We start from the raw sequence: 27258 nt of genomic DNA on the forward strand, positions 1-27258 counted from the left end.
AATCAGAATAACTAAATTGGGCTAAGAACAGAAACTTCAATCTCTAGGTTACTGCCCCTGAAGGACTGATCCCTAAAAGGAAGAGAATTACAGCATCGTAAGCTCCTCTCATCCAAACTCCCATGACGAATTGAATTCCAAGCTGCCATGATGGATTGATCCCCTCTATTCAAGCTCCTACAAGATGTCCAGTCTCTGCTTAAATAAATCTCTTGGAACAAAGCTTACAGCTTGACAAGACAACCTATTTCATTTCTGGACAAGTCAAATTGTCTGGGAAAAAATTTTTGTAATACACCAAAATTGGCCTCCCTGTAATGCTCTTCCCCCATGATTCCCAGTTCTGCTCACTGAGCCAAGAAGCCTCCTCTTTTCCTGGGTCTTTTCTGCTTCAAGTTTCAATATTCCTAATTCTCTTAAGGCAAGTTCTACCATATCGAAGTCCTTAATCCTTATAAAGTATTAAGAGTGAGAAGGAGGAAGGAGCAAGTTCTACCTTATCAAAGTCCATCCTAAAATATGGCGCCCAAGATGGGTCTTTGGGATCTGAATAGGACCTGACTGGGACAAAGTATTAAGGGTGAGAAGGAAGGAGGAAGGGGTAGTTTCCCTTGTCCTAGGAATTTCACGTCTATCAATTGAGCCCGATGTCACCTAATCAAGTAATTAATAATTATTCCCTGTAATGAAGATAAAGCTGACAATTCCCCAGCTTTTAGTCTCCTCTCTCCTCTCCCCAGACCCTGCCCCCAGCTGAAAGTGTCGATACCTGGGATTCAAAAAAGGACTCTTGCATGGCGCCATAATGGTCGTGGCAAACCCAACCTATAATCTTCCCTTCCTCCCTTTTCCCTCCCTCTCCCCATATTCAAGGCTAAAAAGCTGGGGCTTGAGCCAACTAATTCTAATCAATGCGAATCAATTCAAATGTCAGTGTTGACATCAGAAAGCCCATTTTTCAGATAGGAAGGTTCAGGCTTTCAGAGGGAGAATAGTTGACTGGCAGCCACAGGACTGGTTCTGAGATGAGATTGGGATATAAATTTTCTATTAAAAAAATTGAATATAAATTATGCTTTTTCAAAATGCTCATTACAGTTGTAGAAATAATAATAAATTGAAATAAAATTTATATTCAAATCTCAGCTCGGAACCAGTCCTCATGCTCTTTCCAAAGAGAGAGGGCGGCTTAATGGTTCTGCCCTTATTCCTTGGCCCTGGCCTGCAGCTCCATGCAAAGGAGAAAGAGACTGGCCACCCAAGGCACGGCCCCATACAGGATCCTGCCAGCCTGAGAACGTCCCCTCCTCTTTTGCCCTTCACTCATTCACTCACAAGCACTCATCAGAGTTGACTGTGCATATCTGACCCTCTGCCATCATACAATTGTGCACACATTCCTTGCCCACTGAGCTTGCTGTCCAGTGACAGAGCGAGCGTGAGGTAAGAGAGCAGGTAATGGAGACGGTTCCAGAGCAGGAATAGAAGGGTGGCCCTCGGTCATTCTGCGTCTGTCGCCTCGACCTTGTGGCCCTGACGGGCTGTGGACAGCGGCCAACTCCCTCAGACTCAGGTTCTTGAGCCGCGGGTCGGTGGGTGTTGCTGGGGAGCGGATGGTACAGCCCGACTCTCCTCCCCAACAGTGCTCCACGACCTGTGGCCTGGGAGCCATCTGGAGGGCCGTTCAGTGCAGCACGGGGCGCGAGGAAGACTGCGTCCCCACCAGCAAGCCGGTGCCTGCCCGTCGCTGCTACCTGAGGCCCTGCTCCACCTGGCGCGTGGGCAACTGGAGCAAGGTAAGGGCTGCACCCTCCTTCACCCCCCCACGGGACTCTGCCCTGCCTCAGTCTCCCCCCTGGGGAATCTGAACTGCCCAGAGTTAGGGCAGAGGGCACAGCCTGCTGGTCTCTGGGGCTACTGGAGAAGGGAGGATAGGCAAGGGAAGAAGGGCCAGGCTTAGGCTTGGTGTGAGAGGGCCCGCCCTCCTCCTGCCCCCATGGAGGCAGTTTTCCCCGGAGACAGTAATGGGGAGAGTCCTGGACTTGGATGGGCTGGAAGCTGGCCGCCACCCCTCTGGCTCTCAGTGCTCCGTCTCTACTTCCCCAGTGCTCCCGGAACTGCGGGGGTGGCTTCAGGTTCCGGGATGTGCAGTGCGTGGACACCCGGGACCGCCGGCTCCTCCGTCCGTTCCACTGTCAGCCCGGCCTCTTCAAGCCCCTGGGCCAGCTCTCCTGCCACGTGGACCCCTGCCTCGACTGGTACACGTCGTCATGGAGAGAGGTAAGGGTGTGGGGAGATGCTCCCCAGCTTTTCGGGAACTAGCCCGCGGCTCTCCCCGTCACTCAGGCACCTGCACAGGATCCCAGGCTCTCTCACTCCTTGTCTGCCCCTCCATTTGGAGGCTCCCATGGGTCCGTCCGCCCAACCAGGGGGCCAGAACCCTCCAGAGATCGTGGGCCTTTGAAGAAAGAACTCCTCCCCTAACCCATGTACCCAAAGGCAGAAGAGACTCAGTGTAATCCCCAGAGAACGGTGGGCAGGTGGAACAGGGAATGTTGGACAAGAACCTAATAAGGGCCAGTGAGCCAAAGAAATGGCTTTCAAATGGTGGAATTCGAGCCGTTTTAGAGGTATCTGATCATATTCGGAGAGGGGGCTACCTCCCGATGTCTCCGACCACCTCCCCATGGCCCGTGCCCACTCCATTTTTGCTTAAGGGAAGCCTTGCCCCCAGAATTTCTCCCCCTCACACCACGAAGGCCCCTGCCCTGCCTGGGCCCCCTACCCAACCCCCACCCCGGCTTCTCTTCGAATATCTGGCCACTGCCAGGGAGTAAGATGGCGTCCAGGCTTGGGGTCTTGTGCGCCATGAGGCGGCGAGGGGATGGGCGTGGGACCTGTGCGAGCCCCTTCTCCAAGAGAAAATGGGGGAGCCAGACTACTGGTAGCAGAGTCCCCTCACCCGTCCTGGGCCCCTGAATAACAAGGGAACCGGGGGGGTTTCCATTTCCCCCTTAGTGCTCCGAGTCCTGTGGTGGAGGAGAGCAAGAGCGCCTCGTGACCTGCCCCGAGTTTGGGCGCTGCGAGGAGACCATGCGGCCCAACACCACCAGGCCCTGCAACACCCACCCATGTACCAAGTGGGTGGTGGGGCCCTGGGGACAGGTGAGCCGAGGGGGCCCCCAGGGGAACCCCAAATAATCCAGGGAGTGTCGGAGCAACAGCCGCAAGTTCTAACCATCATGTACCGTGTGAGCTCGAGCAAATTCATGAACATTTCTGCGTCTTAGTTTGCTCATCTGTAGAATGGGTTAGAATGTCTTTCCAGTTCTAACTTCTCTAAGTCTTTGGGGGCCCCCAAGAGTCTTTGGCACTCCTGGGCAGCGTAGCCTGTTGGAGAGGGCCCTGGAGGGGGCTCCCATGGAGGTCTGGGCTGGAGCTTTCCTGACTGTGCTGAGCCTCCAGTGAGAAAAGGCGGAGGCCACTCTTGTTCTGAAACAGCTCCAGCCTTCCCGGGGCCGCCACCAAGAGAGCTCTGAGCCTGAGCCCCTCCTCTGTAAAGTGGAGCTAGAGCTGCCCAGGAGACTTACGCACCCGGGATGGGGGAATGCTGGGTAAACGGCTCTATGAGTGGAGACACTGCGCCCAGGGCTCCCGGCACAGACTCTGCGCCTTTTCTGAGGCGCCTGTGGGGGGCGGCCGCCACGGATCCAGGCCTGCAGCCTCTCCCACCTAACACTAGCCGCCGCCCCTCAGGGCAATGGCAGCTGCCCCTCCTTGCTAGCACATCTCCTGGAGGCCTTCCCTGGTCGCTCCCGGTAACGGCCTCACACGTCGCTTCACTCTCCTGTGCCTGTTAGGGGATGGCCGTGTTCAGTCTAGTACCTTTGTCCTCTCCCAGCACCGGTCCATAAGCCGAGGGTCTCATCTCCCATCCCCCCAGGGCCCAGCCCACTCCCCAAAGCCTGCGTGAGCCAACCCTGCTTTTTCCTCCAGTGCTCGGCCACTTGTGGGGGAGGGATCCAGCGGCGGCTCGTCAAGTGTGTCAACACTAAGACCGGCCAGCCAGAAGAGGACAACAGTCTCTGTGACCACGAAGCGTGGCCCGAAAACTCCCAGAAGTGCAACCCCCACGACTGCCCCGCCAGGGAGCCAGGTAAGCGGCCCTCACCGGCCCTGTGACACTCATCTGCCCCACGGCCCTCGTCTGCCCCGTGGCCCTCACCAGCCTTCGCCCGCCTGCGTCCCTGCGTGCAGCAGGCCACAGGCCAGGTGGAGTCTCAGCCCGGAACCGCACCTGGGAGACCTGAGCTCCAAACCTGGGCCCGCCTCCTCCGGCCCGGGTGACTGTGGGCAAGCCAGCTCCTCCGCCTTACAATGAGAGGGAGCTGGGCTGTGTCATCTCGAAGCTTCCTCCTAAATGTCCATTCTATGATCTCTCCCAGTGGGACATCCTAAGCTTTGCTGATTTATTTTTAATGTTCTCAAGGCCTTTCCAGCTGTGACAGTCTGTGTTCTAAGGGCCCTCCTTGTGTTCTAGGGTTCCTCCCAGCTCTGACATTCTGAGTTCCAAGGTTCCTCCTTAGTCTGATTCTAGGGTCTAAGATTCCTCCTTGTTCTGACATTCTAAAGTCCCTCCCAGCTCTGACTCTAAAATTCCTTCCCCGCTTGGCTATTCCCTGATTCTCTATGATCACCTGTACAATTTGTGAATTATCTAGTTCGTTTGCGACGTTTGTTCTCTTAGTCCTTAGTGATTACGAGTGGGTGATGTTGCATCACACCCCGGAAAGCTTCCCAGACCTTAGGCTGCCCTACCAGCGTCTCCAGAACGAGGGAGGGGGCGCTCTCCCCAGAAGCGGGGCTTGTCAGCCTTTCTGTATCCGCGACTCACCCTCATCCTTGGCGCAGCCCTTCACCTTGTCTGATGAAGCTTGTGGACTCTCTTCACAATATGGTTAGCTCATGGTATTCGTAATGGAAGAAAATGCTGAATTTCATTTAGAGTTTAGTGAAAATTAAGATACAATTTTTCCCCCTCCAAGTTCTTGCATCTCCTAAAATCTCTCTATGGAGACAGAGAGCAAAGAGCAGCCCCAGCCCGCCCCCCGCAGCTGCTTGCCGTGTGTCCCCGAGCAGATCACGGAGACTCCGTGGGCCCTGGACGAAGCGAAGGGAGCGCACTAAGTCCCTGCTGGCTCCCCGGGCCCCGTGCAGGAGATCCCCGTCCTAGAGGCTCCGGGGACCTCACGGGACCTCCGGAGCGGGGAAGGGCCGTGTGGAGCAGTGGGGAGAACGAGGCCTTGCAGTCGCAGCTGCGGCACTGACACTTAGTCTGTCTGCCCCAGTGACGGAGCCTCAGTCTTCCTCCCAGGTTGTGAGGAAATGGCTCTTTTTAAAGCTTCACACTCTAGAGACGAGACGCTCTTACTGTGTTCTGGAGTTCTGTGACCTGAGTCACCTCCCTACTCTGGGAGGAACAACACAAACACGTGCATACATGTACACACATGTACACACATGTATATCTGTGCACATGCGTGTGAGTGCAGTGCAGAGCAGGGGAGGACAGGTCGGGGACCTCACTGATCTGGGGAGCCCCCTCCACCCCAAGCAGAACTCCCCTCTTCCGCTCCAGGACGGCTTCTCCTTCTCCTTCTCCTTCTGCGGGACTCCTGGACTCGGCTTCCCAGAACACTGAGATTTGATGTAGTCGGGCCATACATCCCCAGGATGCCAGTGGCGGGATTTGAATCCAGGCCCGCCGACTCCCAGGCTGGCTGGCTATCCACTAGGTTACTCCACCTCCATCCGAGTTAATTGTCTTTTCTTGGGAGGGGGAGCAGCTGGGAGCAGAGGTGGAAGCTGGGGGGGCAGGGCAGGGGAAGGAGGGCCGGGAAGCTGGAGGATGGCCCGGTGTCCTGGAGATGTCTTCTCGCGGCGGCCAGGCTCCAGGAGGAAGCTGAGTCCCCAGAGGTGGCCCCGGCCCCCCCATCCCGGAGCCCCTTCCCGCTCTGAGCTGAGCTTCCTTCCTCCTTGGGGGAGCGCTGGCCCTTGAGCTCCGGCACCTGGCCCACAAGCCCCTTCTAGTGAGGCTGTCCCACAGCCGGGAGGGGGGGGTGTTGTTTGAGAAATCGGAGCCAATCAGAAGGGGGGGCAGCCCTCCCACTCACACTGCACCTGGAACAGGGGATGGGGCTGAAGCCCACCACCCAAGCCCATCATCCAGTAATCACCTTCTGCGATCCTTGCATCGGGGCTCCCTGCACACAGGCTCTGGCTCCTGCCAGAACTTAGCAGTGTGACAGGTCACAGAGTAGGTGCTTAATAATTGCCTGCTGACTGACTGACCGACCCGTGGAGCCCGAGCCTGGACAACAGCCCACGTGCAGCTTTGCTTGGGCCTTGGGGCCCCGCAGCTGCTCTTGGAAACTTGTTTCCGTGGGAACACCTCAAGGAGCAGGGTCGGGCCCGGGAATTTGGGAACTTGGGAAGCTCAGGATTTGCCTTGGAATGAACAGGGAAAGAAGGCTGGGCCAGAAGCAAGAAACCCGGGTTCCAAGCCCAGCCCCTGCCCTTGTGGCAAATAGCTCTCTGGTCTCAGCTTCCTGAGCTTTACAATGGGGGAGTAAAGGAGCTCCAGAGCTGCCTCTAGCTCACAACCAGAGTTCATGGCATTTAGCTCTTACTTTGGGGAGGCAATCATTAAACTTCTTTAGGTCTCAGTTTCCTCATCTGTGAAACGGGGGCATTCCACTTGCAGCCCTCTCCTGCTGCATATCCCATGAGCCTGGGAATGAGTGATCAGCTCAGACCTCCCTTCCCCAAGCCCTTAAGCCAGGAGACGCCTCTCCTTTTGGGAGAGCAGAAAGGCTGCCCCTTGTGGCTCAGTGTCACCCACATCTTTTAGAGGGAGTTTTGGGTGAGTTTTTTGCTAGAGCTCCTTCCCCCTCCCCCAATCCCACCCTGTCTCCTGACCTTAGTTTGTTCCTTCCCGACTCCAAGCTTTTGCTTGTGCTGTGCTTCCTTCCTGATAGGCTCTCTCCTCTCATCTCCTTGATCCATATTTAGCAACCATCTCGGCTGCCGCTCATCAAGCCGAAGAGCATTTATTATTGTTTTTTCTGAGCCATGTGCTGCAGAATAAGGCCACAGAAATGAATAATGACCCAGTCCCTACTGCCAAGGAAAATGGGATATCAGGAATATGAAAAAGCACTTATTAAGCACTTACTGTATGCCAGGTGTCATGAGATGGCAAAGATACAAAACCAAAAATCAAATACTTCCTAGCCTCTGGGAGCTCCCTTCCTGCTGAGGGGGCTGACTCTGGACACAGATACATATCTACAAGATAAATACTAGATTATTGGGATAACAGCTCTAATGAGATAATATCCAGGAAGTGCTTGTAAACTGTAAAACATATGGGTCAGTTATTATTTGCAGAAATGGCTTAAGTTTTGCTCTGAGGGAAGGTGGGATTGAGTTGACTTCCTGAGTCTCAGTTTCCTCACCTGTAAAATGGGCCAAGGATCCCCACCCTGTCTGTTTCATGGAGCTGCTGGGAGCCTGAGTGAGGGTCACCCGGGTCCGAAGGCTCCTGTTGATGTCCATGCTCCTCCGCGCCCCGGACACTCAGACCCTCAGGTGCATTTGGTGATTCAGGACAAACGGGGTCGGGTCTCTTCCCGGTCCCATGCACTGTGCCCCTCCATGCCTGAAATCCTCCGGAAGGGCCCTCCCTGGTCGGGAACAATCCAAGCGTCAGCCATACTCCAGAGTGGGGAACAGCGCCGGGAATGGCTGTGGCTTCCTGGCCAGCTGGGAGCCGTCCCAGGGCTTCCTGACGGCAGGAAGCGGGAGCCGGGGCCCACGCACATGTGATGGACACATGCAGGGGAGATGTGAGCACATGTCCTCACTCTGGAGGGGCTGAGCACACTCGGCGCACAAACATGGACGGCAGCCTGGCGCACACAAGCACGGGCAGCAACGGCGTGGCCACCGGGGCAGCACCTGTGGGGAGCGGCCGTCTCAGATCACCTTTATTTCTCAGGCCCAGAAAGCTCACGAGTCAGTCAGTGGGATGATGAACACAGAGCCAACAGACCCACACGTATTACAACATCCACTCACAGGGCGATGAGTGTTCGATAAGTCCTGAGGCTCCCAGTATTTCCCAGACTCCCTCCCATTCCACATTCAGAAATTGGCTGGCTGGGCTCTCCTAGTCCTGGCTGAGATTCCTGCTTCCCCAGGGAGCCCTCACGGACCCCATGTAACCCAGGGCCTTCCCTCTCTGGGGGCCCCCTTTTATCAGGTGCTGCTGCTTGTCAGCACACAAAAACCCACGCACACATGTCACAGACACACATGTGCACCCACTTTACCTACATATACTTACCTGTATGCATACACATGCACATGCATAATGCACACACTATATACACACATGCTTTACAAACCCATGCACGCACACACTTGCATGCATGTACACATACAACACGTATTTACACATATCCATAAGACATATACACTTTGCACACATATATACAAATGCATTCACTTATACACATAACACATACATAATTTTACTTTACATACATGTGCATGTACACACATTTTACATACTTACACATGCACATCACATTTATATGCATATACATGAGACGTGTATTTATATGTATACACATAATACACACTATACACTTATGCACTTACACACACGTACATAAATTACACAAAACATGCATACAGCATGTGCTCACACATGTAGACATGCATATACACGAGACATGTATACTTTACACACATTTAAATGTGCATGTATGTTACATAGGTGCATGCACAGGTTTGCATGCAGGTGCACATACAGCATGCATTTACACGTGTATATATGTGAAAAACTGATGCACGTGCATGCACATGTTTTACCTACATATGATTGCCTACAAATACATGTTTACATGCATGCACACATGCACATTTATACCATGTATTTATGCATACTACATGCACACACATGATTTTCTGTTTCTGCAGCAGCCTAGCTGCACAGTGGTGACGGCTAAGGAAGGCTTAAACACCAACACTACCCAGTTGGCTCCTCCACTTATGGAAGGAACTCACCTTTCCCTTAACTCTTGTCTATCCTCTTCCCCCCCACCATCACATGCAGTTCTTGGGCTCTCCCTCCTCCATTCCCACACGTTTGCCAATGGGTATGATGGCTTTAACTTCTGACGCATGTGACCAATATCTAGTCCCTGCTCTGGGTCAACCAGACCAAGAGATATTCAAATCAATAGATTTTTCTTAAGCACCTACTATGTGCTTAGCACATAGTAGGCAAATAGTAGCCACAAAAAAGCCAAAAAAAAAAAAAAGAAAAAAAAGAAAAAGCCAGTCCCCACCACAAAAGGAGACGTAGAAGATCCGGAGTCCTGGATTTGAATTCTGTCTCATAAACATTAATTATGTGACTGTAGTAAACTCAATAGCCATTGGTTTCCATCGCTTTGAAACAAGGCATCTGGGCATTCCTGGCTGTGTGAATGGGACGAATCACTTCCCTAGTTTGGACCTCAGTTTCCTCCCCTGTAGTATGAGTGGTATTAATCAATACTTCACATTTATATAGGGTGTCCCAAAAGTTTTTGTGCAGCTTGAAGCTTTCGTACCTTAAGTAGCTTAACTCCAACTCAACTGCACAAAAGCTTTGTGTATTGTGCTTTATAATTTACAGAGCCCTTACAACAGCAACCCCGTAAAGTTTTATTTCCCCATTTTACAGACTGAGGATTCTAGGATAACGAGCTAGTGGAGACTGTGGGGATCACCTCATCCAGTCTTCCTCAAGTTTCAGAGCCAGGCTTTGGAATGAGGCCCCTGATTGCCAATGCAGGGCCCCTTCTGCTGTTCCATGGCTGGTGTCTGAGGTCCAACCTAGTCCAGCATCCCAAGACTCTCCCTTCTGGGAAGGCTTCCTGGAGGAGGTGATAGGACATGGTTGGATTTTGAAGCTTAGTTGGGATTTGCCCATAAAGACAGAGAGGAGCAGAGGCCCACTGAACTCCCTCCCTGGTTGCTTATGGTCTGGCCATTTTGAGAAACAAGGCAGTGAACATGGTGATCCCTCAGGTATGATGGAATTTCTCAGTGGGAAGCTCCATTTCTATGGTTTTTCCTCTTTACCCTGGGCTCTGGGGCGGACTGAGACCTTTTGTCCTTTGACAGACACTGCTGGAACCCATTGCCCACCCTACAAGGAGCAGCAGTGGGTCCTTGATCTCCCTAGGCAGACCCCAGTGGCTTAGGGGTTGGTGTGAAGGAACACCCAGAAAATCATAGGAAAACACTGTTCCTGCCCTGGTGCCCTGGGGCACCTGGTGAGGAAGTAGCAGCTGGCAGGGGAGCGCCAGCCAAGCTCACACCAGCTGTTGTCGGCCAGGACAAACGGAAACAGCATCTGGCAGTCAGAGAGGCCACGAATGACCTTCCCCGCTCCATCTGCTGCAGCCTGTCTCCGGGCCCCAGACCGGCCTTCTCTCTGCCGCCCGTGCTAGAGGCTCTTGGGGGTCCGAGGAAGCTTTGTCACGGCTAGGTGACACTCCCTGAGAGTCACAAGGTCTAAATTGCCAGGACCCCAGAGACTACACATGCCGTCATGGAGGGAGATGCGGGCAGGGGAGCAGGGTCGGCTTCAGCTTTGCTCCTCACTGCCAGTAACCAGAGCTCAGTTTCCTCTGCTGTAAAGTGAAGGGGCTGGATATTCAAGGACGTCTGAGATTTTAGATTTAGAGCGGAAAAGCTATTGAAGCCCATTTGGTCCAAGGCACGCATTTCACTGAGGAGGAAACTGAGATCCACAGAAGGTGAGAAACAAGTCCCATCCCTCTTAGTACCCTTGTTGGCTCTCCCAGCTCCCCATCCCTGCCAGGGCCTTCCCAGTGGGATTTCCTACTATTTATGCTGAATATATCTGGAACGGACTTGGTGGTTTGCGTGTCATAGTCTCTACTAGAAAGCAGGGACTATGTTTTTTGGCTCTCCTGGCACTTAGCACAGCCCTGGTATATAGTAGGTGTTTACTAAATGCTTGTTGGTTGACTCATTGCCTCAGTTATGCTGTCAGGAGTCAGCATGTTCATACGTACATAACCTTCTGACTCATAATCTACACTCAGACCTCCGGAGTCATCTAGTCCAAACTCCACTGCCAGGATCTCTCTACCTCCACCCCAATACTTTAGACAACATCCCTGAAAAGTAGTCATCCATCTTCTGCTTGAATACTTCCAGAGACAGTGAACTCACCACCTCATTGGGTAGCCTGCTTCCACTGACATTTCTCATTATAGGAGGTTTATTATCCTGATAATGCAGTTTCACCTCTTTGATCCAAAGGCTTGCTGGGAGAACCATAGAGAGTAGATTTACTGTTTCGTCAACATAACCATTATTTGGACATTTGAAAAAAATCACTAAAATTCAAGTCAATAGTTATTTCCTAAGCACCTACTATGTGCAAATAGAAGCCACATAAAAAGGCAAAAAGTAGCCAGTCCTCACCTTCAAGGAAAGTTCCTTCAGTTGCTCCTCATCTGATAGGGCTCTGGATGCCCTCCCTACTCAGGAGGCCCTCCAACTTGAAAGTGGCTAGCAATAGTAGGTGCTTCAGAACTACATGCTGAATTGAAGAGCTCGCTGCAGGTATCCATTTGGAGCCGGCCTCCTGCGTTCTGGACACCCCGCTTCTGTCAGAATGGCCTAACTTGCCCATGGCTTTGTTTCATGGTGTCATAATCTAGATCCACTGAAAGTCCCAGACCAGACACTGGCCGAGCCCTGATTCTCCCATCCCGTCCTCGGATAATAGACTTTCTGAAGGTCAGAAAACTTTTCTGAAGCCAGAGCTGGTCCTGGGAACTCAGGATGGGGGCCAGAGGTCATGGGCTTAATCCTCTCATCTTCCTCCCTCACAGCCAAGCCAAGCACACTTGTATTTATAAGACCTGCGCCAGGAAGTTTATTTTTCTCAGCTCCACCATGACCTACGGTCTTTACAATAATAATGATGATGATAACTGACACTTATGTAGCATTTTAAGGTTTTCAAAGCACTTTCTAACTGCCCTCTCTGATTCTCATAACAATCCTGTAACAATCCCAGGCAGAAAAATAATCCTTTCATTCGGTTACAAAAAGCAGCCATTTAATCCAATAGTTCACAGAACGTTAAATATAAAAGAACTGTAGCAAGATAATGACTTGTTTCAAGAGCACTTCTACCTGACTTCCATCAAAAATGATTAGAAGGATGTGACAGTAATAGCTGCATTAGCAGCTTGCCCTTCACGTGGGGGTAAGCCCTGTACATCCATGTTCTCATTGAACACTTTTGGATGTCGGGCAAAAGTGTTTGTTTAATCTCCCTGGGCCTTCCCCATCTGTCAAATGTGGGGCTTGGACATGATGACGGAGATTTCTTCTAGCTGAAGATTCTGGCCCTCACGGCTCCAAGCCTGGGATCCGGGGATCCGTTTTATAGAAACTGAGCCAAATGAGATAGAAAGGTGGTCTGTTAGAATCCTCACCAGATTGGGGTTTGAGTTCCAATTCTGCTTCTTTTTCATTGTGTGACTTTGGGTAAGTCACAACCTCAGTCTGCTTCCCCATTGGAAAAATCAGTATTTCTAAGGCACTATCTGTCTCTAATACTTAGATACACAAGTGGATAGAGTCCCGGACCTAGAGCCGAGGCCTGAGTCCAAATCTGGCCTCAGATACATAGTGGATAGAGTATTAAACCTAGAGCCAAAATCTGAGTTCAAATCTGGCCTTAGATACTTACATAGTGAATAAACCTAGAGCCAAGACCTGAGTCCAAGTCTGGCCTCACAGAATAGATAGAGTATTAAATCTAGAGCCAAGATCTGAGTTCAAATCTGGCCTCACAGAATGGATAGAGTATTAAATCTAGAGCCAAGATCTGAGTTCAAATCTGGCCTTAGGTACTTACATGGTGAATAAACCTAGAGCCAAGATCTGAGTCCAAATCTGGCCTCAAATACTTACATAGTGAAAAAATAGAACATAGAAATATAGAAAAAAAAATCACTAAAATTCAAGTCAATAGCTATTTCTTAAGCACCTACTATGTGCAAATAGTAGCCACATAAAAAGGCAAAAAGAAGCCAGTCTAGAGCCAAATCTAGAGCCTTTCTATCTAAATCTAGAGCCAAGACTTTCAGTTCTATTAATAGTGAATAGAGTATTAAACCTTGAGCCGAGATCTGAAGTCAGATCTGGCCTCACATACTTAATCGCTGTGTGAGTCTGGGTAAGTCATTTAACCCTGGTTGAGCTCAGTTTCCTCATTTATAAAAACAAAGATAATGATACCATCCACTCGGGATGCACGGGAAGATAGAATTCGTAAAGTGCTCTGTACATGCTGGCTATTATTACATTTATTCCAGATCAGACAGAAAGCAAATGGAACAGCTGGGAAGGGTGGGATCATGGAAACTCCCCTCTGTGGGAAGCCTAGGGAGGAAGAGAAAGACAGAGAGAGGCACACAGAGAGACAGAGTCACAGAGACAGAGAAGTCTGGGATATGGGGGAGACAGGGGAAGGATAGAGGGTGTGGAAGCATCTGATGTTTTCCCAACACATTGGGGAGGTGAATTATTCCTCTAGATTAACCCCCTAGGTTAAAGGGGGCCTCTTGTAGGAAAAGGGAGTGAAGGGAAAGGTGGAAATGTCAGGCAAAGAATGCATCCTTTTGAGACTGGAGAGCCTGAGTTCTGCAGAAAGGAGAGCTGGGAAAGTTACCTCTGGTTAAGATGGGTTACAGCTAGAAGAGGTCTAAAATTAGAGAACATTAAAACTGAAGAGGGTCTTCAGAACCTAGAACCTTAGAGGGGAGACCTTTAGAGAGATTGTCTTAGAACATCAGAACTGGAAGGGGTTCTCAAAACCTAGAACCCTAGAAGGGGAGGCCCTTCAAGAGCTAGATGAGTCTCAGAAAATCAGAAATGGAACCTTAGAGGGGAAGCCTTTCAAGAGCTGGTTGAATCTTAGAAAATCAGAACTGGAAAAGGTCCTCAGAATCTAGAGCCTTAAAAAGGAAGCACTTCAAGAGACAGATGGAGCTTTAGAACACAATTGGAGAGGCCCTAAGAATCTAGAACCTTGGAGGGAGCTGGATGGAGCCTTAGAGCATAGAATCTATCAGGTTCATCCTGTCCAAACCCCTCATTTCACAGAGGAACCTGAGACCCATCAAGGTCATAAGTAGAGAAGTTTCTGAGGCGGGATTTGAACCTGAGTCCTCACTGCCCTCCTCTTATGTTTCGGCTGCCTCCTTTGCCCATCCCTGCCTGGTCCCAGTCGGGTCTCAGGGTTAGCCTGGCTTTGAGAGAGTTGGTGGCCAGGCCAAGGCCCTTCCATAGAGGAAGAGGAGGGCCCAAAGGTGCAGCTGGTGCCTCCAGGCAGTGCTAAGCCAGGTTGCTCAGAACTGCCAGATCTTTGTGCCGAAGCTGACTTTTTATAGCAGAACGGGCCAGAACCTGTCATGGTAGGAGGGAGCAAGCGAGGGGGAGCCCTAGAGTAGTGTCAGAATAGCCATATGGGGACAAGCAATACAGTATAGAGGATCTGGATTCGAATCCTGACTCCAGCACTCCTCGACCCTGGGAAGTCGGTGGACACTGGCCATCTTCTTTCATAAAAGGATCGAGCTGACTTCCGGGGTCCTCCCAACATTAACCTCAGCCAGCAGGGCCGAGGGGCTCCTCTGTTGTTGCTTTTCCGAACCCTCCTGGCTCGGGGTGGGAGGTAGTAGTAATTCACTTCATGGACCCCTTGGGTGGTCTGGGGAAGCCTAGAGACAAATTTCTCAGCATCATGTTTTTAATGCATCCAATAAAGGATACAGAGCAAACAATTATATTAAAATACAATTTTCAGAGTACTTAAAACCCCCCACAAATCATGCAACAGATGTTCAGGCTCCAGGTTAAGAACCTGGCTGAAGGAATAAGGAAGGCCCCCTTCTCACTTCCCCCTTCCCACATCCCTCCCAACTGGTTTTGTTGACTGGGCTCCCCAAGGGCAGCCTTTGGGTGGCTCCCCTCCCTCCCTCCTCTCCCGCTTTCTCCCCTTTCCATCCCTCTTCTCTTCATGGCTCCCCACAGCCACAGGGCCGGGCCCCCGGCAGGGCTCGGCAAGGTCTGGCCTCCTATCACTCCACCCAGTTCCCTTCCTCCCTCCCGCTCCTCCTGGGTGGTCGAGGTCCTCCGGGCTTTGGCAAGGAGGCGAGGGGCTCCCCAGCTGGCTGCCAGAATGAGGATGGTCCCCAGCAGCTGGATGCATTTCAGCTTATGTGTTTTCCCAGGGATCCCTGACCACAGGCTCCCACCGATGCTGGAGGACGTGGGGAGGGAATAAGCATTTATGCCTGAGAGGGGAGTGTGGGGTGAAGGAGGGAAGGCAGATGAAAGCCTATGTGGGAAGTCCGGGCCAGCTGCCTTCACATCGACCCAACCCCCACATTCATCACCTGTGGCTTTAGAGAGGGAGACAGATGGAGGCAGGGGCAGGGGCAGGTCCAGCCCAGTGTGGACTCTGAGGTGTGTCTAGGGAGGCCTGACCCGCTGATAATGTTTTACCCATGATGTGACTTTGAGCCATGCACTTAACCCGCTCTGTGCTCCAAACTGCTCCTTAGCTGTAGGCTCTAAACTTCATTGTGCCTTTGGAGGCCCAATGCTTCATATGGAGGCTGGCCCAAGGCCACGTAGCCCCACCAGGGTGGGCCTTCTGGCTCCAGATCCAGCTTGCTTTACACTATGGCCTCCCAGGAGCCTGGGGTGAAAACAGGCAGCCTCTGCCTCCAACAAACTTACGTCCCATGAGAAATCTATACAGCACTAAGTCTATACAGCACAGAATGACAAGAGGGATTGTTTCCTCCAGGAAGGAGGTAGTGCCCAAAAGATGGGCAGAAGGAAGATGGGGTCTAGAGAGATGGAGGTGAGGAAGGAAGTTGCATGGGCACAGGGGACAGTTTGTGGAACATAGAGGAATGGCTTCAATAAGTTGGCGTCAGATGGTGAAAGACTGTTCAAATCCAGCCCCAGACACTTAACAGCTCTGTGACCCTGAGCAAGTTATTTCACTTTGTTTGCCTCAGTTTCCTCATCTGCAAAATGAGCTGAGGAGGGAAAGGGCCTACTGCTCAAATGTTTTTGACAAAAATATCCCAATTGGGGCCACAGAGAATCTGCTGGGACTGAACAATAATAACGAGGATAGAGACCAGAGACACGGAGATCAATAAGGAGACCGTTGTAATTACTTGTCCAGGCAGTAAGTGACAGAGAAAGAACTGGATGTTGTGGAGATAGACGAGGACTCAGACAGTGAAGGAGCAAAGATGGTTCAGAAGCTGCAAACCCCAGGGACCAGAAGATGGTAATGTCCTACACAGAAATCAGGAAGGGAGAAAGATGAGTCGATGTCCCCTGTTTGATGTGATTTTTTTGGAGGTCACTGACAGCTCCATAGTCCAACCCTTTCAGTACCCCCATGTAGTTTTTCTAGGCCCAGAGATTTGACATCTTTGAAGATAATTAACTGTTCTTTTATCATGGATAGATGAATAGATGAATGAATGAATGAATGGATGAATGAATGAATGAATGAATGAAAAATTGAACAAAATGAATTTAATTTCATGAACCAAATCCATGAAATACACAAAATGAAAAATTTGAATAAATTAAACTAAAGCTAGACATTAGGCTAAGCACTGGTATACAAATACATAAATATATCTCTATTTAAGTTTACTTTCTATTAAAACAACATATATTGGGGAGGAATGACCAAAACTGGGAGGTTTTTGGACGGGGGGACAATGCATAAGGCAGTAGGTTGACATGACTCTTTCCAGAAGTAATGATAATATTGATCTAATTGCTATCCCCAGAGCCAGAGGTAGAAAGTTCAGGTGTGGGATGGAGAAGGGCCAGAGTGCATTGAACGTTAAGTTGAAATGTATAGTCTGGTGTCTGGGGCCAACGAGAAATGATTAACTGGGCTAGTTTCCCCTCAGTCATGGTTGGGAATATTGAGCTTCAGGACTGGAGTTCCAAAGAGAATATAAATTTAGCCACTTCCCCAGAACCTAGGGACATGAATTGTGCAGCTCCAGAGTGCAGAGGTCTAGAGTTAGGCCCAAGGGTGAAGGTCCAGATGGGGAAAAGCTAAGAGTCTCCTCACGTATCTTAAATCTTGACTTCCTCAGCTATTTCAGTTTATCCTTTCGAGTTCAAACATTATCTTCCTGTTTAAAAAAAAAAAAGAAATGAAGTAAGAATTAAGTAATTCTGCTTTCTTTCCATGTTCCATTTTCACATTCCCATCTGCCCCAAGCAGCAGTCCTATCCCTATCCTGAGCTTCCCATCATTTCTGTCCTTCTGAGCTTTAGCTTTTTGAACATTACCCTTCCCCTTCTATTCCCTCCCCTTCCTTTTTCTCTCTCCACATAGCTATAACACCAAACAAATTCAGCTTTTGGTTATTGAAATTTCACAATATTCTGTGGGCTTTACTGACTAGATTTATTTTTTAAGGATCATGCTTTAAACCCAAATCACTCTGGGTCTCAATGATTGGTCAATGACAGGTCCCAGCCCATTCATTCCCCAACCTGGTTATTGTTTGTTACCACTGGCTCTAAGTGAATTTAAATAGAAACTGTTTCTGTTTTGGTCAGAAATCCTGAAAGTTTTTCCTTCCTCCTGTCTCTGTCTGTCTCTTTCTCTCTGTGTCTCTGTGTTTCTGTCTCTCTCTCTTTCTCTCGCTGTCTCTGTCTATGTCTCCTTCTTTTGCTTCCTCTTGAGTTTGTGATCCTATAATAACCCAGGTTGAACACCCAGGTTGATTTTTTAAGAGGCAATTACAAAAAAAGAGGCCATCTTTAAAAAGAGGCCATTCTCTGCCTCATTTGTCTGAGACATAGCAACTGCCTGATCATCCTCATGAGCCATACAGCGACAAGTTCTTGCCTTTGTCCTGTTACCTTCTATCTTGTGCTCATCTTTTTTTATGTTTTTTTAAACATGACAGTCATTACATTTTATTTTTAATGAACAAATAGAAAAAAAGAAAAGAAAAGAAAAACGCAAAACAAAATTCTTGTAACAAATAAACACATTCCCACGTTGGCCAGGTCCAAAAATATGTCTCATCCTGCATCTTGAATCCATCCCCTTTCATGCACATGTCTTTTAAATATCTCAATCCCCATCCCTTTTTCTCCCTCTTTTCTTCCTCATCTGCGTGTATTTGTATTGTCAGAATTTTTTTCTGTAGAATTTCCCATCCTCCTGGGCCGATTTCCCCTGCAGGCCTTTGGACTCTTCCCAAATCTAGGATGTGTAGCAGACTCTGCCCAGCTTCCCTGCCCTTCTCTCTTCTGAATTCAAAGATGTTGTGGTCAGTTCCCATCATGATTCAGTTCATGACCACTTCAGTTGGCAGCTCCTCCTTGTTGGTCAGAATGGTGTTTCCCTCTTCCCCGTGCTCCACCCTTTGAGAAATAAAACAGTCATTAAGACAATAAGAGCATAGTCTGATTTTAAGGGAGCTTCAAAAGCTATCTAGGTACTTGAAATCCTCATCACTACTATAACTTTATTTATATATCATATATATATTTATATAGTTAGGATTTGTATAGTGCTTTAAATATGCTATTTCAGTTGATGCTCAAATAACCGCATACGTGCTACAGATGAGGAAAGAGTCTAAGGTAGAATTTGAACTCAGGTCTTCCTGCCTCCAAACTCAGTAATCTGTCCATTGTAGCACCATGCCCACTTTGGGATCTGTTTCCAGATCTCATGGAATCCCAGCATTTCATAGGAATAAAGAGCCTCAATGATTGTCCAATGTGTTCTAACCCATATTTGAACAAGAATCTCTCTCTCTCTCTCTCTCTCTCTCTCTCTCTCTCTCTCTCTCTCTCTCTCTCTCTCTCTCTCTCTCTCTCTCTCTTTCTCTCTGTCTCTATGACTGTCTGTCTCTTTCTCTCTCTTTCGGTCTTTTTCTCCCTTCTCCCCCTCTCTCCTTTTATCCCTCTTTTCCTCCCTGCCTTTCTCTCTTTCTGTCTTTCTCTGTCTCTTTCTCTCACTATCTCTGACTGTGTCTCCTTCTTTTGCTTCCTCTTGAGTTGGTGGTCCTCCAATACACCCAGCTCTTTTTCAGACAACTATTACTTCTTACTTTTCAGATTCATTTTTAAAGTATATTTCTGGTTCTCCATCCCTTCTGTTTCTCCTTCCTTGTATTCTCTCACTATGTTTTCTTCCCCAGTTTGGAGATTTCTCACACGAGTTTATCTTTAATACCTGACATATAAGTGATTTCTTTTTAGTTTTCAACATTTATTTCTATAAGACTTTTTCCATTTTCCCCTCCCCAAGAGGGCAAGCAATTTAATACAAGTTATGCACGTATAATCACATTAAACATATTTCCATATTAAACATGTTTTGAAAAAAGAATCAGAACAAAAAGGGAAAACTGTGATAAAGGAAACAATTTCAAAGTGAAAATAGTATGCTTTGATCTGCATTCAGACTCATAGCAGTGATAACTAATAAATGAATGCTGATTGATTGGTTCTGAATAAAGTATAGCTTTCCAGAGTCTTAGGGCTGTCCTGACTTTTCCACTTAGCTTCTGTTATGGACATAACATTTAATTTGAATCCTCATATTAATACCTCCATGTGAGATGCACTCTTCTTTCAAAGGTGTTTTTTTTACCATTAAACTGCTCCATGTGAGGAAGAACTTAAAAAAAAAAAAACGAACAAAAACTACTTGCCATATTACGCTCAATTCAGCCTATTTATCATGTACACTTGGTCCACTTTTTTACAAATCTCAGGGGCTACGGGCTTTTTTGTCTCCAGAAAATCCCAGGCCCCCGATATTCTTCTTCCTATGTTTTACTTGCTGCTGTCTAATTACCTTCTCATAGACATTTGTGGGGAGGATTTTCCTCTCCCGGCCTTTTGGGTTCAGTTTTGCCAGATCCCAAGTAAACATGTCTTTGCCAGCCCCAATTAAGTACGCTCCATTCCTGGCCGAGAGCCTGTTGTTCCCGTCCTTTAAGCCACATTTCAGGGATCCAGATTTCATTCTCGGATTCCATTGGCTACTCTTTGCCTTCAGTCAGCAGCTTGAAATGGCATTTTCTTCTGTACTTTTGACTCCCATCTCTAGGGCTTAGGAGAAGGCTGCAATATAGACTACATAAAAAAATAATGATACTAATAGTAACAGCAACATATACTGCTTACTATGTGCCAGGAACTATATGAAGTACTTTTACAATTATTGTCTCATTTGGTCCTCAGAACAGCCTTAGGAGGTAGATGCTAATATTGTCCCCATTTTACAGTAGGGGATTTAGCAGAGATTAAGTGACTTGCTTAGGGACACACAGCTAGTAAATGTCTGAGCACAGATTTGAACTCAGGTCTTTCTGATTCCAGGCCTGGGCTCTGTTCTGCACAGCATCTAGCTGTCTCTTATACATGGCATGAAATAAGGCTGGAAGGTAAATGGGAGTCAGATTTTGGAAGGCCTTGAGTGCCAAGCTTAAAAAAATGGGTGGTCCTAATTTCTAGATGGTATGAGACAGGATTAAAAATGGGACATTTAATTTAGGAATCGTATTACCTGGGTCTAAAAAGGCAAGGGTATCATGCCATATATTCAAACAGCTGCATAGAACAGGGTTAGGATCTGGAATCATAAAGACTTGAGTACAAATCCTGCCCCAGAAAAGTCCCTTAAACTCTCTCAGCCTTAGTTTCCTCCTTTATAAAATGGGACCAACAATGTCTACCTCCATAGTGTTGTTGTGAGGATCAATTGAGATCACATATAAACCCTTTGCAGAAATTAGAGTTCTAGTTAGAGTTTTATAATGTATAATCTGGTGCTCTTTCTCACAAATGCATGCCTGTGTGTGCGCACGCGTGCACACACACACACACACTTTCTCATTCCCATTCTTTGTCTCTCTGTATGTCTCTCTCTCTGTCTCTGTCTGTCTGTCTGTCTCTCTCTCTCTCACATGCACACACACACTCTTTCTTATTCCCATTCTCTGCCTCTCTGTCTGTCTCTGTCTCTCTGTCTCTGCCTCTCTGTCTCTGTCTCTGTCTCTGTCTCTGTCTCTCTCTCTCTCTCTCTCTCTCTCTCTCTCTCTCTCTCTCTCTCTCTCTCTCTCTCTCTTCTCTCTCTCTCTCTCTCTCTCTCTCTCTCTCTCTCTCTCTCTCTCTCTCTCTCTCACACACACACACACACACACACACACACACACACACACACACACACCCTCACCCATTCACCCTCATACTGGGGGGGGGTGGAAAGGTAGGGGGAGGGGCACATTGTTGTACAGAAGGCAGCTGGCCTCTGGAAGCCGTTGGGAACCTCGTCCGGCCCTTTATCATTCCCAAAGGCCAGCCAGGGCTCTGAGCCCCAGACAAGGTGTGTCGGGCCTGGCAACAACAGGGGCTTTTCCATGTGTGTCATCACTCCCCACAGCTGGGTCTCCTCGCTGCCAAGAAAAGCCTGTGTGGACAAACAAGGCAGACACCAGGGGATGGAGCCTGGGAGCAGGGGAATGGGGTTGGCTCTTCCATTTTAAACAAAGGCAAAGCCTCATAGATTAGTGGCACTGGAAAGGACCCAAGAGACAATCAATCAGTCCAACCTTGTCACTTTCCTGAGGAGGAAGCCTAGACACAGAGAATGCAAGATATTTGCTCAAAGTCACAGAGCAAGTGATTGTCACATTCAGAACTCGAATCCAGGTCTCTCAATGCTCCAGGCTTAGGGCACTATCCACTGCACCACACCGCCTGTCAGCTTTGTCCTTATTTTGAGCTTGACAAAAAATGAGTCAGTCAAGCATATGCCTCATGTCCCTGTTTTATTTTCTTGTTTAGTTTTATCTGATTCTATTTTGTCCATGGGGATTTCTTGGCAGAGTTACTGGAACGGTTTACCCTTTCTTTCTCCAGTGTGTCTCCTTCCTATAAATAAGGAAACTGAGGCAGAGTTAAAGGACTTGCCCAGGGTCACACAGCCAGAAAATATCCAAGGTTGGATTTGCACTCCGGTTTTTCAGACTCCAGGACTGGTGCTATCTACTGTATTCTCCCAGGTGGGGATGTGGAAAGGCAGGGGGAGGGGCCCATTGTTGTAATGGCATCTGGTATCTGGAAGCTGTAGGGAGGAGATCCTTTACAGAAGAAGAAATGGAGGTCCTCGGCTTCTCTGTAGTAAAATGGGACAATAATATCTGCACTTCCTGCATCATAGTCATTGTAAAGAAAAAGCTCTTAGAAACACGGTCACATCAAGCTTTCCAGGTCCAGAGCCTCCTTAATTTTCTCCTCCCCCACTTTCTCCTGAGAATCTTATGTTAGTGACTTGCAGCCCCCACCCTGGAGCAGGGCAGCCTTGTAGCTACAAGCTGTCAGGAGCCCCAGATTCCAATCCTGCCCTCTTTTTAACAAACCCATCTCTCCTCCGTTATCTCATTTCTTCCTCATGTTCTCAGATCAGCCCTGACTCTCTCTGTTGGATCAGGAACTATGGAAGGGTGGGGTAGGGAAGATCAAGGGTGGGTGCACAGTCCCAGGAAGTGGGGCTTCCTGGGAAATCTCCCTTCCCCATCCCTCACCATGGCCCAGGTGCAGAGAATCTCCCAATCTTCCTCTCCGCCAGCCTCAAGGGTGTGGGAAACAGGCCCAGAAATGGTGGGCAATTGGACTCCAAGCTGATTCATGGCACAAAGACGGGCGTGCGCTCCCCGACTCCCCAGCATTCCCCCCTCTAGACAGGTCGGTCTTGAATGTCAAACCGGGAAAGGCGGCTGATGGGCAGGACCCAATCCAGCCAGCTCCCAGACCCTCACTGATCCACAGCAAATGATCAATACACGAGCGTTTCTTGAGCATCTGCTCACTAACGGGTGTTCTGCTGGTCATGCAAAGAATGAAACAGAATGAACAAGGGACCAAGGCCCTTCTAACCTTAATATGAATTAAAAATTCTGTGTGTATGAGAGTGTGAGTGTGTGTCAGTGTGTTTGTGAGTGTGAAAGTATGAGTGTGTGTGTGAGGTGGGTGAGCACGTGTGGATGTGTGTGAGTGAGCGTGTGGGTGTGTGAGTGTGGGTGTGCGTGTGCGTGAGTGTGGGTGTGAGTGTGTGTGAGTGTGGGTGTGGGTGTGGGTGTGAGTGTACACAGCACTGACCACAGGGGAGACGGTGGGTTCTTTCACTAGTAGCTGGAGAGATGAGGAGCGGCTGGTGTAGAGATGGGAGGTGTGGGAAAGTGTCCGACAGACAGCCGGGGCGGTGTGGGCGGCTGACACGGTACAGCTGGGAAGGGTGGAAGCATATGTCCTATGTAACAAGAGGCAACATTATTTGTAACAATATGTAACAGTGTATGTGGCACATGATAATATGTATCATTAGGTATACTGTGTAGGGATATACTATGTAGGGCTACACTGTATAATACCCTGCAACATAATATGCAATACGTAACATCGTATGTAACAGTAACAATAATAGTAAGTTAAGTAGCATTTAACAGAACGAGACCCCGCTTGGTTCTCCAGCTATCAGAGAGCGGCTCGAGCCTGTCGAGCTTGGGAGGGATGCGGTCAGACCAGCAATGTGTTCGGGAACTCTCTGTCTCTCAGGGAAGCTCAGCTCAGAGTCTGTCCTGTGCCGAGTCTGTCTGTATCTGGCACGAGGGCGTGAGTGGGCCCGGGTCCCCCCCTGCGCATGCAGGACACCCTCGGCCTCTTTGGGCCTCTGCGCCACTCCATCCCACCCCCATTCACCCGTGCTCTCCTCTGCCCCTGCAGGTCTCGTCTGTGACCGGGACCGTCTGACTTTCAGCTTCTGCGAGACCCTTCTCCTCCTGGGCAGGTGCCACTTGCCCAGCATCAGGGCCCAGTGCTGCAAGACCTGCAGCCGGGACAGCCACGGGGCCCGAGACCGGGGCGACGAGCGGGCGTCCCGCCGCTGAGCCCGCTGCCCGCCCCTCTCTCGGAGGGGCTGTTCACGGATCCGAGGAAGCGACCGCTCCCTCCCTTTGGGCCTTTGCCCACTTTCGGGGGCGGCACGGAAGGCCAGCCCTGACAGGAGGGACTCCGGTGCTCATCACAACCCAGGGAAGACGCTACTGTTGTTACGATTATTGTTATTTTTAATAATATTATGGTGATTATTATTATTTTAAAAGCACACCCCATGGGGCGGATCGTTCCACAGCTGAGAAGGATGTGGCCTTACCTCATAACCCACTTCCCTGGGGAGAGCCTTCTCTGAGATCACAGAGGTCCCCTCATCTCAACCCTCCACTCACTCACTGCTCTCAATGGTGCTAACCAGCAGGCTCTCCTGCTCTGTCTCCTGTCCGACAGGGACAGACACCTCGACTTCCTGGGAATGGGGGATGCCCCCCCACCTCTCCTGAAAAAGGTTCTTAATGTTTTTTATTCTAATGAAGGTTCAAGGAACCCCAACTTTTTGTATTATAAATAAATATCTATTATCCCAAAGAATAGATCTCCTCTTTGCTTACTGGGGGAGGGAGGATGGGAGGAAGTGGAGCTGGGAAAAGATTGAAATTGGATGCAGCTCTGGGGTCATATGACTTCAAAATGGGCCCTTTGGAATAGGAACCAAGAGGGTGCAAAAAGACAAGGATGGGTGCAAGGCACAGGAGACCACAAGGATCCCTTTCACTGTGGCTAATGTCAGTATGACTCCTGAACTCCATTGGCTCCCATCTCTTCTCTCATCTGATCCTCAAAGAGCCCCCAAGAACAACCCAGGAGCCCCAAATACCAGGAATGGGCTTGTCCAAGGTCCCACTGGCTCCCGCTGTCTGGCTCCCAGAAGAACTGACTGGGGCTGGGATGCAGAAATTTGCAGCTTTTGTGGCCACTCTCATTCCATCCCTCTAACGTGGAGCTTTCCAAGGGGCTGGACAACAGACTACAATTCTCCAGAACTTTGAGATTTGCAAGGGATGGGAGCCATGATTCACTGGCCTGGGAAACTTCCAGATGAGGGAATCCCCTCTGAAACTTAAAGTCCTGGCAAGTTGCTTGTCTGGAGCACCAAGAATTTAAGGGATTTGCCAAAGCTCGCACAGCCTGGGCGTGTCTGAGGTGAGTCTTGAACCCAGATCTTCTGGGCCTTCCAGGGCCTTTCCACTGTGTCATGTGGCCTCCCAAGAGAGTTACAGAGCTCTGGCTTTCTGTCACAACAACCTGGTGAGACAGGAGAGTCGATTTTATTTTACAAATGGGAATAATTAAGCTGTGGTAAAGTGATTTACCCATCATCACCCGGCTGGTTACTGTTCAAAGGTCAGGATTCAAATATACATATCCTGAAGCCAGGCCCACAGCTTTTGCCCTGAGCCCCTCTGTTTCCGCTTCTCTTACACAAAATCCAAACTGTCCTGCTACATGGGGGGGGGGGTAGGAATTATTATTCTTGCTTAATGAGGAACCCAGGGAGTTGTGAAAGGCTCAAAAGAGAAAGCACACATCTTGACTGGAGGGTAGGGGCTCCCCACTTACTCTGATCAGAGTGGAGTGGCCAGGGGACCGGAAATCGGGAGCCGGCAGATGACCCATTGGCCACAGGAGAATATCCACCTGAGCGCCCAGTTGGAAGTAATTCTTGGACCTACTGCTCCGGATCTCTATAGCCTCTCTTCCCAAGGCTGTCTCCTGATGCGTGGAGCCTTCCACCACGGCCCAGGTACAGTTCTGAGGAAAAGGGAGAGCTTTCTAACAGTGATCCATGAACTTAGTAAAAAATATTTTAATTACGCTATTTTAATATGACTGGGATTTTTGTATCTTATCTGTCTGATGCATTTAAAAATATGATTCTGAAAAGGGTCCATGGGTTCCATTCGCTAGCTCCCCAAAGAGGTCCAAGACATAAAAGGTCAGAGCCTAACTCAAGAATCACTTCCATGAAGCCTTCCTCCCTCTTCCACTGGCAAGGACATTCTGTTTACTGCCTCTCCGATGCATTTATCACACGTAACAGTTACGTGTGTCTTGTCTTATCTTCCTGCCAGCTAGTAAACTCCACAAGGGCAAGATTCAGTTAACAAGCATTTATTATGCACCTTCTGTGTTCCAGGCAGTATGTTGGGTAGAGAAGAATTCAAAGACAAAAGTGAGATCAGTTCCTGTTCCCAAGGAGCTTATGGTCTACTAGGGATGCCTTCTCCCCCCCTCCCAAAAAAAAGGGAGCTTTGGTCTGCACAGCCACAAGATTGTATGTGGAGCCCAAGGACATTAGATCATCACGCCTTTTCCACTAACATTAGTAATACTGACTATCATTCCCTGGAGCAAAGGGAGGAAAGGAGATGGGAGTGGTTAGTAAGCAGAGGCCAGGCGCATGGCAAGGTGCCCACCTTGGCTAAACCCTGGTGTCTGGGTAGAGGCTGTGCTCTCCCATAATTAGCACTTAATAAAAGTTTGTTGGATGGATGACTGCTTCATTACAAGGATAGATGGATGAATATACGGATGACTAGATGGATGGATGGATGGTTGAATACTTGGATAGATGGATGGATGGATCAAATAATTCACAACATCACAGATTTTTAATGTTTAATTTAAGAGCTCATTTACTCCTACTATATATTGAGCGCCATGCCAGACTAGTAGGGAAACAGGCGTAGGACTTGCTCCCTGCCTTGAAGGCACTGCTACTCTAGAGGGGGAGACAAGACTGGAAGATTTAGGGAAGATCATGAAGATCTAGGGAAGCAAATGCATTTGCTTGGACTTTCAGGTCCCTTTCAACTCTACAGTGTCTATGATTTAAGAAACAGTTCAGACAGCAAGAGCTTTGGGAGTTCAAAGAAGGGATAAATTCTCGGAGGCTGGACTTTATAGGGAAGCTCTCCCTTAAGCCGGATCTTAAAGAAGAAATGGCATTTATATCACACTTTCAGATTGACAACGCCTTTTTTATGATCATAATTTCATTTAAGCCTCATTACATCACCACACCCCTGTGAGATGTGTCCCAAAAGTATTGTTATCCCACTTTTCAGATGGGAAAATTTCTCAAGATTCCTGATGATGGAA

General features: G+C 49.0%; 1 protein-coding gene across 1 annotated transcript in view; it reads left to right on the forward strand.

Moving 5' to 3' along the window:
* The window catches only part of ADAMTS7 (ADAM metallopeptidase with thrombospondin type 1 motif 7), a 153552-nt gene extending 128868 nt beyond the window's left edge, over positions 1–24684 (forward strand). The window contains exons 20-24 of the mRNA XM_074296446.1: positions 1644–1796; positions 2107–2280; positions 3019–3165; positions 3997–4156; positions 23986–24684. Coding sequence (XP_074152547.1) covers positions 1644–1796; positions 2107–2280; positions 3019–3165; positions 3997–4156; positions 23986–24149 — 798 coding nt within the window. The 3' untranslated portion in view covers positions 24150–24684. The remainder of the gene's footprint in view (positions 1–1643; positions 1797–2106; positions 2281–3018; positions 3166–3996; positions 4157–23985) is intronic.
* The last annotated feature ends 2574 nt before the right edge of the window (positions 24685–27258 follow it).

This window comes from Sminthopsis crassicaudata, chromosome 2 (genome assembly GCF_048593235.1).
Source record: "Sminthopsis crassicaudata isolate SCR6 chromosome 2, ASM4859323v1, whole genome shotgun sequence".
NCBI lineage: Eukaryota > Metazoa > Chordata > Mammalia > Dasyuromorphia > Dasyuridae > Sminthopsis > Sminthopsis crassicaudata.